The sequence below is a fragment of the Pezoporus flaviventris genome, unplaced genomic scaffold (assembly GCF_033815535.1).
Source record: "Pezoporus flaviventris isolate CSIRO_AGI_PZ_B2104156 unplaced genomic scaffold, CSIRO_AGI_Pfla_v1 ptg000125l, whole genome shotgun sequence".
Lineage (NCBI taxonomy): Eukaryota > Metazoa > Chordata > Aves > Psittaciformes > Psittacidae > Pezoporus > Pezoporus flaviventris.
In genome coordinates, this window is record NW_026892673.1 from 932,026 (window position 1) to 952,510 (window position 20,485).

Genomic DNA, 20,485 nt, shown 5'->3' on the forward strand with positions numbered 1-20,485 from the left:
GCGGGCGGCTGCCGAGGAACGCTCTCGTCCGTCGCAGGGGTCGGCTACTTCTCGGGGCTCGGCTCCTCCGCGGGGCTCGGCTCCTCCGCCGCCTTCTCCCGCTGCTCTGCAGCCACCTCCTTCCTCTCCTCGACCCCCCCGACCTCCTCCACCGGCAGCCGGCCCCGCACGGCCTCCGGCCCCGCTCCCGCCGCCGCTTGGTCCCCGGGGCCGCTCTCCCGGGTCGCTTCGGCTGCCGCCAGCTCCCGGGGCCGCTCCCCCTCGGCTCCCCACGGCCTCACGAAGATGGAGAGTAGGGCGAGGGCCAGGACGGTGAAGAGCAGCCGGACGGCCAGGTACAAGTCCACGGCCACGTCCGTCCCGCCCTGCTGCTGGAGCCCACCCGTATTACAAGCCATTGCCATAAAGCACAGTGAGACAAGAACCTTAGCCCAGGCCCCACACTTGATAAACACTAACACAGCAAATACCGGCTCTATGTAAGTTACAACATTCTGAAGCTGTGAGATCAACAAGAACAACTCTGAGAGCCAATAAATCGTCATTGTGATGAGTGACTACTAATCCGGACAGATCTGTCGTTATCTCAACCCTTCGCGCCCCACATTGGGCGCCAAAAAGAACTGTCGTGGTTTAAACCCAGACAGGTAATTTGTTCACTCACACCCCCCCCCCTTCTTTCCCTCCCCCTACTCCCGGAGGGACGGAGAGGAGAATCGAAAAGAATGCAACTCCCATGGGTTGAGATAAGAACAGTTTAGTACCTAAGGTATAACACAGATCACTACTGCAACCATCAGTAATAATAATGATAAAGGAAATAACAAGGGAAGAGAATACAACACCTCAGCACCAGCTGACCGATAACTCGCCCCCCAAGCCCGACCAAGCTCCGACCGATACCTCCTCCAACCCTGCAGTCTCCCAGCCCTTCCGGCTAACTCCCAGTTACATCCCTGGGCATGACGTGCTGTGGTATGGAATACCTCTTTGGTCAGTTTGGGTCAGGTGTCCTGTCTCTGCTTCCTCCTGGCTTCCCCTCCTCCCTGGCAGAGCATGAGGCTCACAAAGTCCTTGGCCAAACCAAAACATCCTTGCTATCAGCTCTGTTCCCGAGCTGAAAGTCAAAACACTGCACTACACCAGCTACCAAGAAGGAGAAAAATGACTGCTACTGCTGAACCCAGGACACTGGGCTACAGAAAGAGCTCTTTTCCCCACATGGCTCCTTAATTTGGGTATTACTTAAGGCTCTGAGCTCTGCTCTGAGCCCACAAGGGCTCCCCCATTTCTGGCACAAGACTCCCATGGCACAGCTCGCAGGGTGTGATGGCCACCACAAGGTCCCTCATGTTGAGGACACCTCCTCATGGATGGGGGACACCTAGAGGGAGGGAGAAACCTGGATGTTCCTCACTGAGTGTGTGCACACCTACACCGCAGAGAAGACATCTGTGAAGATGCCTGGCAGGTCCCAGCCCAGTGCTCAGCCAGTGTACTGTTGACGGTAGCGCAAGTTGAGCTCACGTAGCTCCCATTCCCGAACCTGCCGTGATTTGTTGGATTTTGTGGAGCGGTTGGACTGGGCGGACTTGGTGCTTTGGCAGCAGGAAGATGCCCTCTTGAGAAGGTTCTGTGAGATGGAACAGTGTAGGTTCTTCATGGAGGAAGAGGCTGCCATGCTGACCACCCATGGGTGCTTCAGGGCCTGAAGGGCTGTCATCCTGTCACTGGGGTCCACCGCGCGTAGATGATCAATGAAATCTTTGGCCAGGTTGGAAACACTGGGCCAGGGCTGAAACACAAAAGAGATGATTAGAATGAAACATCCCAGCACAGCTTTGCTGATTAATTAATTCCTACCATGCCCAAAAGGCACTTTGGGGCATTCTGCTGCTTCTGTTCTCTCTTTCGTCCTCAAATCTTCCAAGTTGTGACCAACACTACTTGCCCAAGGAGAATGAGACAAAACTAATTCAAGAGACTGTTGGGGGAGAGGCTGAGTTAGCCTCTACACATGCATGGAGTGTGGACCCCTCCAGCAGCTGAGTTTGGGAACTCAGCTGACCCTAGATCTCAGGGGTCTTCCCAGGTGCCTCAAGCCTACAGACACCTATACACATGTGTGCGCACACACACAAGCAGTCTCCATCAACCCCAGACTCAACCATCTCTCCAGCAGCTGGCTGGGACTTCCCTGGTCCCTCTGGTCACCAGATCCTCATGTGGTCTCATCCTTGCCCTTAGAGACACACATACACACTCGGACATCCCCAGTTTCCAGGTCCTTTCACCCCCCTCATCTGGTTCCATCTTCTCCAGCAGTCACGCACTGGTCACACACTTGCTCACACATGCATGCTTGCTCCAGCTGTTGCACCATGGACACACAAGGGCTCCCAGACCTACATCCTGCTCTCACCTCATCTTCTCATGTCATCTTCCAAAATTACAAAAAAAAAAGAGCAGTAGCTGTATCCCATGAAGACCCTCCTCAATCCAACTGCTTTGTATCTGATGAAGCCATTACTACTTGAATGCTCAGAGGATGGGTCACTGACCTCTGCATCAATCCTGAAGTGAGAACATTGCCTTTAGCATGAAGTGAAGGTTGGGCTGTGGACAAAGCTAGGAAGAAAATGGTGGCAAAGTCCACTGTAAGAGTGGAGGAGGCAGTATGGCTAGCGTGAAAACCTAAGTGAGGATTGGACCCAGGCTAGAGCAGGTTTCTGCAGTCACTGGCTGTTGTGGGGGTCTCGCCCATCCTGAAACCACCAATACTGAATTTTTTCAAGTACACGGAGGCCACATCCCAAGCAACATTAAAAAGCCTGAGCAGATCCATGCAATGAAGTGAAGATTCCAATACAACAATTAAGGCAATGCCCAAACACATGAGTGCAAACAGCATGTGTAGTTAAAAAAGGAAGACTGCTACTCTGTCTTTCACTCTTCATTTTGCAAGGAGAAACCCAGCTAGTTTAAAATTGGGAATCCACCAAATGTACAGTCAGATATAATGCCCTTTCCTTGTGCAAAAGGTATAAAAAAGGTATGTCCTGATTTTTTTGAGGGCCATCTATTGCTACCAAAAGCATTTTTTTTTCTTTCAAGAGACTTAGGCACCAGCAAGAGAGCTGCTGTATCCACAGGAAGATTTTATAATGAAAGGCAGGATACTCCAAGAGTTTCAGCCCTGCTCCCAGGCCACAGGCAGTCAGTGGCATGGCCAGAGAAGATGAACTCAAGCAACCTGGTCTAGTTGGGAGTTCCAACCCCCCATGGCAGGAAGTTGGAACTGGATCATAGAAACAACTAGGTTGGAAAAGACCTTTAAGTTCATCAAGTCCAACCCAGCACTACCAAGGCCACCACTAAACCATGTCACCGAGGGCCTCGTCTACATGGTGTGTGAACTTCCAGGGATGGTGACTCCACCACTGCCCTAGGCAGCCTGTTCCAATGCCTAAACAACATCTTCAGGGAAGGAATTGTTCCTAATCTCCATCGAAATCTCCCCTGGTGCAGCTTGAGGCCATTTCCTCTTGTCCTGTCCTTTGTCACTTGGGAGAAGAGACCAACCCCACCTCACTACAACCTCCTGTCAGGTAGTTGTAGAGAGCAATAAAGTCCCCCCTGAGCCTTCTCCAGACTAAACTCCCCCCAGGTCCCTCAGCTGTTCCTCATCACACTTGTGCTCCAGGCCCTGCACCAGCTCTGTTGCCCTTCTCTGGCTCTGCTCCAGCACCCCAATGTCTCTCTTGTCATGAGGGTCCCAGAACTGGACACAGGATTCGAGGCGCAGCCTCACCAGTGCCCAGTACAGGGGTACAATCACTGCCCTGGCCCTGCTGCCACACTGGTGCAGATACAGGCCAGATGCTGTTGGCCTTTTTGGCAGCTTGGGCACAAGCTCATGTTCAGCAACATCAATCAGTACCCCCAGGTCCTATTCCACGAGTAGCTTTCCAGTCACTCTTCCCCAAGCCTGTAGTTGTTCCCCCAAGCATGGGGTTGTTGTGGTCCAAATTCAGGACCTGGTACTTTGCCTTGCTGAACCTCATTCCATTGGCCACATCCCATTGATCCAGCCTCTCCAGGTCCCTCTGCAGAGCCTTACTACCCTCCAGCAGATCAACACTCCCACCCAACTTGGTGTTTCGTGAGGGTACACTCAATCCCCTCATCCAGATTATCAATGAAGATATTAAACACCAAGCCCTCCTGCTTCCTCCTGGCTTCTTGTGCTCCTACTCACTGGTAGAGCATGAGACAGAAAAGTCCTAGATTGGGGTGAGCATTAGCAACAACTAAAAACATCAGTGTGTTATCAGCACTGTTCTCAGACTAAAGTTGAAAACACAGCATTGCACCAGCTACTAAGGAGAAAAATGACTGCTACAGCTGAACCCAGGACAATATCCACACCCTATTCCATACCATTCACATCATGCTCAGATCCCACATTTTTCAGTATACCATCACTTTTTGTCTCATATATATATATATATATGCACACACACACAAAGAGAGAGAGATCATTCCTTAGTCCATGGACCATCCCTATAAAGTTTGCTGAACTCATTAAATCCATGATATCAGCCTCCATCTCTTGTAACAGTCTTTCAGGGCAGGAGAGATGGTGTGTAGGACAACTATTCTGTAACCCATTCCACTATGTTTCTCCCTATTGCCTTCTCAGTCTCTTTTCAGCATCCAAAACTATTCAGTGAACGAGACAGAGATCCAGCTGAACAACAGAGTACGTCACTGAAACTGTACCCAACTGCATACACAAGAAGGAAAAATTAAAGCAGCAATGACAACTCAAACATCCCTAGTTTACACATACCTAAGTCCACAGCTACGATCTTATAACAATGTGACTTTTTTCCATGTTATATCCTACCCTGTCATTTCCTACATTGTTTTTCTGTGCCTTTTCTTGGGCGGGGGGGGGGGGGGGGGGGGGGGGGGAGGAGGGAGAGTTGGTGGTGCTTTTTGGTTTTCAAAAAGATGATCAGAAGTTTTCAGTTTGCTATGTGGAATCATACCAGCTGCTCTCAAGTTTAGCAATTCCCAAGTTCAAGAAGTCTGTGGAGAAGACTGTGAGGGCTGCCAAGATGGACAGGGATGGCACATGGCCCTTCACGAAGGGGTGGACGGAGCTGGGCTTGTTCAGTTTGACAAAGTCGAAGGTCACTCTAACAGCAGAATGCGTTTATTTGGAAGTAGTTATTCTTCCCTGTGAGGATGGTGAGGCACTGGCACAGGTTGCCCAGAGAAGCTGTGGCTGCCCCATCCCTGGCAGTGTTCAAGGGCCAGGTTGGACGGGGCTTGGAGCAACTTGCTCTAGTGGAAGGTGTCCCTGCCCATGGCAGAGGGTTGGAACTGGATGAGCTTTAAGGTCCCTTTTCAACCCAAACCATTCTATGACTCTATGATTAGAACCACACAGCAGGTCAAAATAATACAAGGGTGTCCTGGGTTCAGCAGTAGTAGTCATGTTTGTTTTTTTTTCCTTTGTGCTAGCTGGTGCAGTGCTGTGTTTTGACTTCCAACATGAGAACAGTGTTGGTGAAGTCAATGTTTTCAGTTGTTGCTAAGTGATGTTTACCCTGACCAAGGACTTTGTGAGGCTCATGCTCTGACAGGGAGGAGGGGAAGCCGGGAGGAAGCAGAAATGGGGCCGCCTGACTCGGGCTAGCCAGGGAGGTATTCCATACCACAGCACGTCATGGCCGGGGTGGGGGGTGACTGGGAGTTACCCGGAAGGACACGGGGCTTCCGGGTGGAACTCGTCTTATTGGCCGGTGGTATCGTATTCTCTTCCCTTGTTATTTTCCCTTATCATTGTTGTAGTTGATAGTTGCGGTGGTGATTTGTGTACATTGGTTGCTGGACTGTTCTTGTCTCAACCCGTGGGAGTTGCACTCTTTCGATCCTCCTCCCCCGTTCCTCCGGGAGTGGGGGAGAACCCCGGTGGGGGGGGGGGGACATGGACCTCGATTGTTGTCAGCTCGGCACCACTCACTGGGAGTGAGTGAACAAGTTACCTGACTGGGTTTAAACCACGACAGTTCTTTTTGGCGCCCAACGTGGGGCACGAGGGGTTGAGATAAGAACAGATCTGACTGGATTGATAGTCACTCGTCACAATGCTGATTTATTGGCTCTCAAGGTTGTTCCTCTTGATCTCACAGTTTCAGTATATCGTATCTTACGTCCATCCGGTATTTGCTGTATTAGTGTTTTTCAAGTGTGGGGCTTGGGCTAAGGTTTTTGTCCCATTGTACTTTATGGTAATGACTTGTAATACAATAGAATCATTGATCATGAAACTGATCTGGCTTATGTTCCCAGTGTGGTCACCACCTTTATACTTTGGGAGGTATATGATGGAGGTGCTTAGCAATTACACATCTTTTTTCTCCTTCTCAGGTGCTCAACCTGTGAAGGAGACATCCTTTTACCCTCCCAGTCCTCCCCCCAGACCATTTACATTTGAGAGTTTTGAATTTTTTGAATGGCATTTTAATGCTGTTGAGACTTGTTTGCTGATGGTGATGGGAATCACCATGCTAACACGCATACAGAGTGTGTTTTGCCCACTACTGATTTCAAGAGTTAAGCAGAGTCAGGTTTGGGTCTTGTCTGGGGTCAAACGACAATGTAGGAGGACCGAGAGATTTTCCCTGAGGCTGGACAGCCATGAGTGGCAGGGTGTGTGGGATAGTGTGGGCAAGTATCTAGGTCAGTGGGCCCCTCCAGTACTTTGGAATTTCACTACCGAACAACTGCAAAATCCAGCAGAATTAGTAAAACACTTAAATGAGGTGTGTGGTCATTCTGGCCATACCAGAGATGGACAAATCACGGCAACGTGCTGGGGCTTGGCCTATGCTTACAGGGCCTTGTTCAACACTATCCAGCACCTTCAAAAGGAAAAGAATGTCGGCGGATCTGAGGGCAAAGCAACAGTCACTACTCAAACTTTGGCTGCAATGAACTGCGCACCACCCCCAGCAACAAGTACAGTCGCTACTCAAACTTTGGCCTCAATGAACAGAGCAGCTACCCCAGTGGCAAGTACAGCAGCTACTCAAACTTCAACTGCAACAGACAGCGCGGTTACCCCAGCTCCAAGTACAGCAGCTACACCACCCCCAGCAACAAGTACAGTTGCTACTCAAACCACAGTGATAATCACTGCAGCCAAACCAGAGGACCAATTCGTACCAATATCGGTTGCCCCTGTACGCAAGAGAACAAGCAAAAAGGAGGCAAAAAGGGTGAAGAGAGAAGAAGAACCAATGAATTCACCACCCGGTCCAGAATCTGATCAGGAGTCATCATCACATGACGAAGAAGAAGAATAAGAGGTAACTTCTCGACCTCGGACCTCAACCGAGCTGCGGAATATGCGAAAAGATTTTACCCGTCAACCAGGGGAGCACATCATCACCTGGTTACTCCGATGCTGGGACAATGGGGCCGATGGTCACGAACTAGAAGGTCCAGAAGCCAAGCAGCTGGGATCACTTGCTAGAGAAGGGGGAATTGACAAAGCAATCGCAAGAGAGAAAACGTCCCTCAGCCTTTGGAGGCGGCTCTTGGCAGCTGTGAAAGAAAGGTTTCCGTACAAGGACGATGTTACGAGTCGTTCGGCCAAGTGGACTACTATAGACAAAGTCATCCAGTCTCTGAGGGAATCGGCCATCGTAGAGATGCTCTATCACATCAAGCCGAATAACGGGGATACACCTATAGATCCAGATGAAGTTGAATGTACACGACCCATGTGGCGAAAACTTACACGGAATGCACCGTCATCATATGCCCATTCATTGGCAACAGTAACCTGGAATGACATAGTACCACTAACAGTGGATGAAATGGTTCATAAACTCCGAGAGTTCGAAGACAACCTCACCCCTTCCATCATCTCAGCTGTGGAAAAACTGTCCCAGGACCTCAAACAATTGAGGGACGATCTATCTGATTTATCCAGCTCCTCACGTGTACCAACACACGTCTCCGCTATTAACAAAAGGCGTCCTATTGTTCAAGAGAGGAGATACAGGAGGTATACGCCATGGGGTACCCTATGGTTTTACCTGCTGGATCACGGAGAAGACATGACAAAGTGGGATGGAAAGCCTACTTCAGCTTTGGAGGAACGGGTGAGTGAACTGAAGAGGGGAGCAAGGGCCAAGACTGATCGTCCCATGAGAGCTACGGCTTCAGTCTCTGGTGAGCAGTTTCCCAGATGGAATGGAAGAGCTGATTTTACTCCAGCTCCTGTGATAATGAAGAATAATCCCTTTTACCATGACTTAAGTGTCCAAAGCTGTGACGACCATTAGAGGGGCCCTGCCTCCAGCCAGGTGGAGGTAGGGGACAATCGGATTTACTGGACTGTGTGGATCAGATGGCCTGGCACATCAGTCCCACAGAAGTATAAGGCTCTAGTAGATACCGGTGCACAGTGTACCCTGATGCCATCAAGCTGTCAAGGGGTGGAACCCATCTATATTTCTGGAGTAACAGGAGGATCCCAAGAGTTGACTGTGCTGGAGGCTGAAATCAGCCTGACTGGGAGGGAGTGGCAAAAGCACCCTATTGTGACTGGTCCAGAGGCTCCATGCATCCTCGGCATAGACTACCTCAAGAGAGGGTACTTCAAAGACCCAAAAGGGTACCGGTGGGCTTTTGGTATTGCTGCTTTGGAGACTGAGGAAATTGAGCAGCTGTCCACCTTGCCTGGTCTCTCGGAAGATCCCTCTGCTGTGGGGTTGCTGAAAGTTGAAGAACAACAAGTGCCAATTGCGACCACAACAGTGCACCGGCGGCAATATCGCACCAACCGAGACTCCCTGATTCCCATCCATCAGCTGATCCGTAGACTGGAGAGTCAGGGGGTGAACAGCAGGACCCGCTCACCCTTCAATAGCCCCATATGGCCAGTGCGAAAGTCTAATGGAGAATGGAGACTAACAGACTATCGTGGCCTGAATGAAGTCACACCACCATTGAGTGCTGCCGTACCGGACATGCTAGAACTTCAGTATGAACTGGAGTCAAAGGCAGCCAAGTGGTATGCCACGATTGATATTGCCAATGCATTTTTCTCCTTTCCTTTGGCAGCAGAGTGCAGGCCACAGTTTGCTTTTACTTGGAGAGGTGTCCAGTTCACTTGGAACCGACTGCCGCAGGGGTGGAAACACAGCCCTACCATTTGCCATGGACTGATCCAGACTGCACTGGAACAGGGGCAAGCTCCAGAACACCTGCAATACATTGATGACATTATTGTGTGGGGCGATACAGCGGAATAAGTCCTTGACAAAGGGAGGAAAATAATCCAAATTCTGCTGAAAGCCGGTTTTGCCATAAAACGGAGTAAAGTCAGGGGACCTGCACAGGAGATTCAATTTTTGGGAATAAAATGGCAAGATGGACGTAGACAGATCCCCACAGATGTGATCAACAAGATAACAGCAATGTCTCCACCAACTAATAAGAAAGAAACGCAAGCTTTCTTGGGTGCAGTGGGGTTCTGGAGAATGCACATCCCGAATTACAGTTTGATTGTAAGCCCTCTCTATCATGTGACCCGGAAGAAAAATGATTTTAAATGGGGCCCTGAGCAGCAACAAGCCTTTGAGCAAATTAAACGCGAGATAGTTCATGCAGTAGCCCTTGGACCAGTCCGGACCGGGCCAGATGTAAAAAATGTACTGTACACTGCAGCTGGGGAGAACGGTCCTACCTGGAGCCTCTGGCAGAAAGCTCCAGGGGAGACTCGAGGTCGACCCCTCGGCTTTTGGCGTTGGGGGTATAAAGGATCTGAGGCCAGCTATACCCCAACTGAGAAAGAGATACTGGCAGCCTATGAAGGGGTTCGAGCTGCTTTGGAAGTGATTGGCACTGAAGCACAGCTCCTTCTGGCACCCCGGTTGCCCGTGCTGGGCTGGATGTTCAAAGGCAGGGTCTCCTCTACACATCATGCAACTGATGCTACATGGAGTAAATGGGCTGCACTAATTACACAACGAACTCGAATAGGAAATCTCAGTCGTCCAGGCATTCTAGAAGTCATCATGGACTGGCCAGAGGGCAAAGATTTTGGAATGTCACCAGAGGAGGAGGTGGTGCGCGCTGAAGAGGCCCCACCATATAATAAACTGTCAGAAAGTGAAAAGCAGTATGCCTTGTTTACTGATGGCTCTTGCCGTATTGTGGGAAAGCATCGGAGATGGAAGGCAGCTGTATGGAGTCCCCAACGACAAGTTGCAGAAACTGCTGACGGAGAGGGTGAATCGAGTCAGTTTGCCGAGGTGAAAGCCATCCAGCTGGCCTTGGACATTGCTGAACGAGAAAAGTGGCCAGTACTTTATCTCTCTACTGACTCATGGATGGTGGCAAATGCCCTGTGGGGGTGGTTGAAGCAATGGAAGCAGAGCAACTGGCAACGCAGAGGTAAACCCATCTGGGCTGCTGCACTGTGGAAAGATATTGCTGCCAGGGTGCAGAACCTGGTGGTGAAGGTACGTCATGTAGATGCCCATGTACCCAAGAGTCGGGCCACTGAGGAACACCAGAACAACCAACAAGTGGATAAAGCGGCTAAGATTGAAGTGGCTCAGATGGACTTAGATTGGCAACGTAAAGGTGAATTATTTTTGGCCCGGTGGGCCCATGACACTTCAGGCCATCAGGGCAGAGATGCAACATACAGGTGGGCCCGTGATCGAGGGGTGGACTTAACAATGGACACTATTGCCCAGGTTATTCATGAGTGTGAAACATGTGCTGCAATTAAACAAGCCAAGCGGTTAAAGCCTCTTTGGTATGGAGGACGATGGTTGAAGTATAAATATGGGGAGGCCTGGCAGATTGACTATATCACATTGCCACCAACCCACCAAGGCAAGTGCCATGTGCTTACCATGGTGGAAGCAACCACCGGGTGGCTGGAAACATACGCTGTGCCCCATGCCACTGCCCGGAACACTATCCTGGGCCTTGAGAAACAGATTTTGTGGCGACACGGCACCCCAGAGAGAATTGAGTCAGACAATGGGACTCATTTCCGAAATAACCTTATAGATATTTGGGCCAAAGAGCATGGCATTGAGTGGGTATATCACATCCCCTACCATGCACCAGCCTCTGGGAAAATCGAACGGTACAATGGGCTGTTAAAAACTACACTGAGAGCAATGGGTGGGGGAACTTTCAAGCATTGGGATACACACTTACCAAAGGCCACCTGGTTGGTCAACACCAGAGGATCTGCCAACAGGGCTGGCCCAGCCCAGTCAGAACTTTTACATATTGTAGAGGGGGACAGAGTTCCCGTGGTGCATATGAAGAATTTGCTGGGGAAGACAGTCTGGGTTATTCCTGCTTCAGGTAAAGGCAAACCCACTCGTGGGATTGCTTTTGCTCAGGGGCCTGGATATACTTGGTGGGTAATGCAGGAAGATGGGGAAGTCCGATGTATACCTCAAGGGGATTTGATTTTAGGGGAAAACAGCCAGTGAACTCAATTGTGTGCCGTTGCCTGCTGTGTAATGCTTTTATAGCCCATCAACTAGATGTCTCCAGGTCACCAGCAACTGGCCCTGACTTCCCTCCAGCCATCATCCCAACAGAGAATGAACTTTGAACATCATGGACCGAATGGACTCGGCAGCATTATAGGGATTGGTCCATGCACTAAGAAAATGATCTTTTCCTCTTGGTCTGTATGTATATGGATGTATATATATGGGAGAGCGATGGTGTACTGAAAATGTGGGATCTGAGCACGACGTGAATGGTATGGAATAAGGGGTGGATAATGTCCTGGGTTCAGCAGTAGTAGTCATGTTTGTTTTTTTTTTCCTTTGTGCTAGCTGGTGCAGTGCTGTGTTTTGACTTCCAACCTGAGAACAGCGTTGGTGAAGTCAATGTTTTCAGTTGTTGCTAAGTGATGTTTACCCTGACCAAGGACTTTGTGAGGCTCATGCTCTGCCAGGGAGGAGGGGAAGCCGGGAGGAAGCAGAAATGGGGCGCCTGACTCGGGCTAGCCAGGGAGGTATTCCATACCACAGCACGTCATGGCCGGGGTGGGGGGTGACTGGGAGTTACCCGGAAGAACACGGGGCTTCCGGGTGGAACTCGTCTTCTTGGCCGGTGGTATCGTATTCTCTTCCCTTGTTATTTTCCCTTATCATTGTTGTAGTTGATAGTTGCGGTGGTGATTTGTGTACATTGGTTGCTGGACTGTTCTTGTCTCAACCCGTGGGAGTTGCACTCTTTCGATCCTCCTCCCCGTTCCTCCGGGAGTGGGGGAGAACCCCGGTGGGGGGGGGGGGGGGACACGGACCTCGATTGTTGTCAGCTCGGCACCACTCACTGGGAGTGAGTGAACAAGTTACCTGACTGGGTTTAAACCACGACAAAGGGGCAACAGGGAGAAGCTGCACCTTGGAAGATTCATAGTAGGAAATACCAGGAAAAATACCATCCCCAAAAAAGGTCACCAGGGAAGTGGGGATCTCCATCCTTGAAACCTTTTAAAACCCAGGAAGACAAAGTCACAGCCAGCATGATCTAGTATTAGTAACAGTCCCATCTCAAGATGAATGGGATTAGATACCTCCAGATGTCTCTCATAACCAGGTTTCTATGATTCCAGTGCTTCTCCTCCCTGCACCTGGCCAGTACCACCATCTCCATGGCAGCAGTACATCCCTCCTGCCCACACACAGCACTGCCCAGGCTCCACCCCACAGCCTTAATAGGGTCAAGTGTGCCACGAATGGTTCAGAAACAAACGTGCTCATCAGCTCCCTGGATAAATTTGGACTGTTATTTAATTACCTTTCCTGCAGCAAGGATGGGAATTTAGTTCTTTCTCCTAGAGAGATCGAGCCACAGACTTAGAAAATTCCCAGAAACTTCAGGCCTTTGAATTCCCCACATTGCTCAAATTTGGCTTAGAAGTTAAATAGTTAATTGTGGGAGAATGACAGATAGCACATTTCCATAAATTTTGCTTCCTTAGGAAACCAGGGTAAAAACAGGGCTGCGATGGAAATCCAGGGATCATCCAATCCATCCCAGAGTCCGAAAGGATCTACCATAGGTGCATCATTCCTGACAGACAACTGCCTAACTTGTCTTCAAGACAGCTTCAGCAATCCTCTGGGTAAATCTCTTTTTAGGAGCAGGAGCCACTAGTGTTGTAAAAGGTCTAACGTGAATCTTTCTAGGTGCAATTTAAGACTCTTGTTTGACATCATCTGGAAAAGGGATTATTCCTTTTCCTCTTGGAAGCAGACTTCTGCATATTTGCAAACCACTATGCCAACACCTTCCATCAGCCTAACAGCCAAAACCATTTCAATCTTGAACGCTTCCAGGGATGGGGCAGCCACAGCTTCTCTGGGCAACCTGTGCCAGAGCTTCACCACCCTCACGGGGAAGAACTTCTGCCTAAGAGCTTATCTCAGTTTCCCCTCTGGCAGGTTAAAGCCATTCCCCCTTGTCCTGTCCCTACAGGCCCTTGTCAAAAGCCCCTCTCCAAGTTTCTTGTAGCCCCTTTAGGCACTGAAGCTGCTCTAAGGTCTCCCTGGAGCCTTCTCTTCTCCAGGCTGAACCAGCCTAGCTGTCTCAGCCTGGCTCCAGAGCAGAGCTGCTCCAGCCCTCACAGCATCTCCGTGGCCTCCTCTGCCTTCTCCTTTGCCTGCAGATGTGGGTAATTCACTATCTCTGTCAACAACAGCTATCACACTAACCCATTGGATTGACCCATACTGCCTGCTGAGGAGCTCCATGTGTCTGGTGCACATTCAGCACACACAGGCTTCCAAAGCAAGGCTACCCAGTGCTACAGTTCATTTCTAACCAGGAATTTTTTCAGAGACCATGGAACAGTTTCAGGAAATAGCTAGATACCTCCGATGTCAGATCCATCCTTGCCAAGCCCCATGCCAAACACTGGAAGTACAGGAACTCCCATGAATTTTGGGAGAGGAGCATGACATGAAATGGTTTTACATTCCCATCCTAGAGCCAAGCTATTTTTCCTTAATTTTGCAATATCAGCCTCCTGAACAAAATGGCAACTTAAGAATGCCACCACCAATTCATGAAGCTTGTAAGACTAAAAGCACATTAAAAAAAAAAGAAGGACTAAGTGGAGACATAAGAAACTTGAACTCAAGCACTCCTATCAGCATATGATATAATAGTACATCCCAGCTATGAGAAACTTTTTTCATGTCTGAGCTACACATCCATCCTCAAAATGATCACACTATAAAAGAATCCCTTAGAAATCATTCTTCAGACATGGACAAAGGTAGGAAGCATGCACATACTTTCTCCTGCGACAGCTCAGTGCTACCTTTTATTAGATACTGTCCTGGGTTCAGCTGTAACAGGTATTTTTCTCCTTCCTAGTAGCTGCTGCAGTGCTGTGTTTCCGACTTTAGCCTGAGAACAGTGCTGATAACATCCTGATGTTTTAGCTGTTGCTAAGTAATGCTCACCCCGATCAAGGACTTTTCAGTCTCTTATGCTCTGCCAGTGAGGAGGGGCACAAGAAGCTGGGAGGAAGCAGAGACAGGACACCTGACCCAAACTAGCCAAAGGGGTGTTCCACGCCACAGCACGTCATACCCAGTATAGAAACTGGGGGGAGTTAACTGGAATACCCAGTCGCTGCTCTGGTTGGGCTGGGTATCGGTTGACAGGTGGTAAGCAATTGTATTGTGCATCACTTGGGTTTATTGCTTCCTTTATCTTTTCCCCTTTTAGTTTTATATTCTCTCTCCCCTTATTATTATTGGTGGTAGCAGTAGTGGTTTTGTATTGTACCTTAGTTACTGGACTGTTCTTATCTCAACCTGTGGGATTTACATTCTTTCAATTCTCCTCCTCATCCCTCTGAGAGCAGGGGGAGGAAGAGGGGAGGGAGTGATAGAGTGGCTGCATGGTTCTGAGTTGCCAGCTGGGCTTAAAACACAACACACAGTCAGGTATTCTGCCCATTCTTGTTCTAAATAAACTAGGACTTATAGCTCCTGCCATTTCCATTAGTGTAATGAACTTAACAGCCTTGTTTCTGACATCTTCCCACTCTTTTCAGTGGAACACACACACACAAAAAAAAGAGCAGCATTTTCTGTGAACAGAGATTTGGAAGTATTTATAACTCCCAAAGATGGCTTTAAGATGCCATGGGAAATATGCCAGGCTCCTCTAAACCTCTGGCTCACTTTGTTTTCACCTAAAATTGATTCACAAAGTGGGCTGCCTATTACTCCATCTCCTGACAATACCTGGCTACAGTCAAACATGCCTGCAATTTATAGGCACAGATTTAATTACACTGGAAAATTAAAGCATCCATTTCCCTGCCTCTAGAAGAACAGAAAGCATCTGGGCAAAAGATACAGGCTACTGGATGATGCATATTTACTTTCCAAGCAGTAAAACATCTACAGCTTTCTAAACCAACCACTCATGTCACGCACCGTATCTGTAACAGCTTCCAAGTATGTAATTTGTGGTGGGATAACAAGTAAAATGCTGCAGGCTTGTACACTGGCACTTTCAAAACATATAGTCTAGTGTTTTCTCTGTGGCATGTGTGCTACCTTTGTGCATACAACCTACAAGCATCCAGTGGCCTAGTTGCAGTGAAGACATCAAATTTCTCAAGATAATTCAGTTCTGGCACAAGGACCAGAGGACATCAAATGAAGTTACCCCAGGGAATGCTCGAAACAGTTGCTTCTCTGTTCACTCTCCCTATTCTGCCCATGGCTATATTGAGTTTGGCCAAAGGCCCTCCTCAAACACTTTATTTTTGAGGAAAGGCCATCATCTGTTCACTCATTCTTCAAATGAAAGCCAGCCCATACCACTGATTATTTACACTACCCTTCTTTGTGTGCTTTTCAATCCTGTATTTTTTCCAGAGGAAGCAGAACTGTACTCCATGGCACAGCAAGGTCACCTGCAACACTAACTCCTAACATGAGCTGGCTTTTGATCATGAGTATCAAGATGATATCTGGAAGTGCTTAACCTCAAATTGTTTCTTCTGAAGAGCAAGAAGGACCTTCAGGGCCCACCATCATTTACAGGAAAGTCAAACTGCCCCCATCTTCCCATGGAATCAGTTTGTCCACACCAAACACCAGCCAATTTATCACACAGTCTCTCACTATTTCTTCAGCTTTGTTTTTAACCTCAGCAGCTCAGTATCATAAAATCATCGAATAGTTAAGGTTGGAAAGGACCTTAAGATCATCTAGTTCCAACCCCCCTGCCATGGGCAGGGACACCTCGCACTAAACCATGCATCATCAGCATAATTTATTGGGTGTCAAATCTGTATCCTAACACTTGCTTCTAAGACTCCAGAATTACCACATTTTACAATAATGGGTAGAACCTGTCCTGGAATCACAGAATCCCAGACTGGTTTGGGTTGGAAGGGACCTTAAAGCTCTTCCAGTTCCAACCCTCTGCCAAGGACAGGGACACCTTCCACAAGAGCAGGTTGCTCCAAGCCCCATCCAACCTGTCCTTGATTACTGACAGGGATGGAGCACAGACATAGCTTCTCTGGGTGATGCTAAACTTAATTTAAAAAAATCTGCAAAAAAAGTAAAAATAGCAAGTAACAACGTTGAATGACAGTCACAAAATTCTATGTCAGATGGATCTTCAGCCTCAAAAACAAAACAAAACAAAACAAAAAAAAAAACACACACTCTAAAGCAGTATAAAAATAACTGACAGGGGGATATGTTACTCACTAGTTCCTCAAGTAATGAGGATTAAAGAGATGTACATAGGAAAATACCAGTTAAATGAGCAGAGGCAAATAAACTAAGAAAAGTGAACACCTTCTCCATGTGTTTTTTAAATGAGTTATGTAACTCATTATCATAGGATGTTAGAGAGATTAAGGATAAAAGCAGATCGCCAAAGGGAAAAAGCAAATTCAAAATCAATGGCCTCACTGACCTCCTAGGACCTCAAGGCACAGGGCAACAGACCTAGGGAAGCAGAATAAAAAAGAGAATTTTCACACAAAAAAAAAATAAACCCAAACAGAACCCCACCAACATTGATTCTTCAAAATAACTGGAATGAGGACAGAAAAATTAATGGCCAAGATGAACACAATGGAGTGAGCCAAAGAGAACCAAACCTGAGCTTGTACAAGGCATATAGAAAGCTTTGAACTGTCCTACCTAGAGGCTCACATCCAGGCCAGGCCAGTCCAAGCCAGCATGCACCTCCTGATAGAATGAGAAACTATGAGGAGATGCACACACTTGAAATGCCTCCTGCTCTTCACTAAACATCCAGGAAACAGCTTTTTCACATGAGAAACATCTTTCCATAGAATCACACACTGGTTTGTGTTGAAAGGAACCTTAAAGCTCATCCAGTTCCAACCCCCTGCCACAGGCAGGGAAACCTTCCACTAGACCAGACATCAAGGCCAGATTTGCCACCATTGGTTATACAGTAACCAGGACTTCGCCTTTCAGCTCGGCTGGCAAAGCATGTCTGCATTAGGACAACCTGAGAGCACTCTTAAAACTCTCCAAATGGTTAACAAATCATATTAACCAAATTAAACAAAACATCAAAGGCTGCCAAAGACAGCTGAAGCTTGGAGTTGAGGGAAGCAACTAATAGAATACTTTTGGCAAGAAATGAATAAAGTACGGCAGTTTGCAAAGGAAGATACACACTTGGTGCAGAAAACTACAAATTTGGGGTTTTATAACTTTTCACTTTTGTGTAACATCTGCACACCCACTGACTTTCTGAGAAGGGGTCATGGAAAGAACTAATAAGACTCACAAAGGTGTCAAATGTGAACTCTCCAAGGTGGCTGCCTGTTACGGTTTAAGCCCAGCCAGTAACTCAGAACCACGCAGCCACTCACTCACTCCCCACGCCTTTTTCCCACCCAAACTCCCAGAGGAATCGGAAGGAGAATCGAAAGAATGCAAATCCCTCAGGTTGAAATAACAGTCCAGTAAATAAGGTATAACACTGTCCTGGGTTCAGCAGTAGCAGTCATTTTTCTCCTTCTTAGTAGCTGGTTCAGTACTGTGTTTCTGACTTTCAGCCTGGGAAAAGCGCTGAAAACACCGATGGTTTTAGTTGTTGCTAAGTAATGCTTACTCTGACCAAGAATTTTCGGAGTCTCATGCTCTGGGGGAAGGGGAAACCGGGAGGAAGCAGAGACAGGACACCTGACCCAAACTAGCCAAAGAGGTATTCCATACCACAGCACGTCATGCCCAGTATAGAAACTGGGGGGAGTTACCTGGAAAGGCTAGATCACTGCTCGGGTTGGGCTGTGTATCGGTCAGTGGTTGTTGAACAGTTGTATTCTCTCCCCCTGTTAATTCCCTTATCATTATTATTATTGGTGGCAGCAGTAGTGGTTTTGTGTTATAACTTAGTTACTGGACTGTTCTTATCTCAGCCCATGGGCGTTACATTCTTTAGACTCTCCTCCCCATTCCTCCGGGAGCAGAGGAAGGGGGGGAGTGAGTGAGCGGCTGAGTGGTTCTGGGCTGCCGGCTGGGCTTAAAGTATGACACAGGGAGGAGGGGAAGCCGAGAGGAAAAAGAGACAGGACACCTGACCCAAACTAGCTGAAGAGGTATTCCATACCACAGCATGTCGTATATAAACTGGAGGCAGTTACCCAGAAGGGCTGGATCACTGATGGGGTCGGGCTGGGTATCAGTCAGCAGATGGTGAGTGGTTGTATACTTTCCCTTGTTATTTCCCTTATCATTATAATTATTGGTGGTAGCAGTTGTGGTTTGTGTTATACCTTAGTTACTGGACTGTTCTTATCTCAACCCATGGGAGTCACATTCTTTCAATTCTCCTCTCCACCCCTCCAGAAGTGGGGGGAGGAAGGGGGGGGTGTGAGTGAGCAGCTGCATGCTACTGGGTTGCCGACTGGGCTTAAACCACAACAGTTATTTGTGGTGCCTAATGTGGAGAACAAAGGGTTGACATAATGACAGATCTGACCAGAGTGTGTCTAATCGTATCTGTGATAAGCATTCATTGTTTCAGATTAATAGTCACTCATCACAATGATGATTTATTAGCTCTCAAAGCTGTTGCTCTTGATCTCACAGTTTCAGCAGGTCGTGCCTTATTTACAGCTGGTATTTCCTGTTTTGGTGTTTATCGGCTGGGGGGCTTGGGCTAAGGTTTTTGTTTCACCGTACTTTATGGTAATGACTTGTAATACAGTAGAATCATCGATCATGAAACTGATCTGTCTTGTGTTCCCAGTATGGTTATCACCTCTGTACATTGGGAGGTATACAGTGGAAGTGTTTAGCAATTACAAGTCTTTTGTTTCCCCCTCAGGTGGTCAACATATGAAAGAGACATTCCCTTACATTCCCAGCTCCCACCAGACTATTTACAGCATTATTTGAGAGTTCTGAAGGTTTTGAATGGCCTTTGGATACCCTTGAGGTCTGCCTGCTGATTGTGATGGGGATCACCATGTTGGCACACATATAGAGTATGTTTTACCCATGACCATTTCGTCTGATCTCGAATGTTAAGCAGAGTCGGGTTTGGGTCTTGTCTAGGGTTAGACGACAATATAGGAGGACCAAGAGATTTTCCCTGAGGCTGGACAGTCATGAGTGGCAGGGTGTGTGGGACAGTATGGGCAAGTATCTAGGCCAGTGGGGCCCTCCAGTGCTTTGGAACTTGACCACTAAACAAGTGCAAAATCCAGAGAAATTAGTAAAACGCTTAAATGAGGGGTGTTGTCATTCTGGTCATACCAGAGAGGGACAAACCAAGGCAATGTGCTGGGGATTGGCCTATGCTTACAGAGCCCTGTTCAACACTGTCCAGTACCTTCAAATGGAAAATAATGTCTCTGGATCCGACGGCAAAGCATCAGACAACATAGCTACTCCAACTCCAAGTACAGCAGCTACGCAAACACCAGTGACAAGTATAGTGCTACTCAAACTCCAAACGCAACAGATAGAGCAACTACTCCAGCTCCAAGCACAGCACCTACACCAGCCCCAGCGACAAGTACAGCAGCTACACAAACCCCCACAGCAACAGATAGCATAGCTGTCAAACCCCAAGCACAGCAGCTGCACCAACCCTGACAACAGATACTGCAGCCACTCCAATCACAGTGATAATCCCTGCAACTAAACCAGAAGACCAATTCGTGCCAATATCATTTGCCCCTGTACATAAGGACAAAAGCAAACAAGAGGCACAAAGAGCAACCCGTACATTGAAGAAAGATGAAGAATCAAAGCACTTACTACCCAGGGCAGCATCTGATCAGGAGTTATTATTAAATAAATAAGGGGAAGAAGAAGAGGTGACTTCTCGACCCCAGACTTCAACCAAGCCAAGGAATATGCGAAAAGATTTT

General features: G+C 48.1%; 1 protein-coding gene across 1 annotated transcript in view; it reads right to left on the bottom strand.

The window, feature by feature from the left end:
- Positions 1-1,197: 1,197 nt before the first annotated feature.
- LOC133282498 (serine/threonine-protein kinase H1-like) overlaps positions 1,198-20,485 on the bottom strand; it is a 37,236-nt gene continuing 17,948 nt past the window's right edge. Inside the window, 1 exon segment of the mRNA XM_061478500.1 lies at positions 1,198-1,795. Coding sequence (XP_061334484.1) covers positions 1,487-1,795 — 309 coding nt within the window. The 3' untranslated portion in view covers positions 1,198-1,486.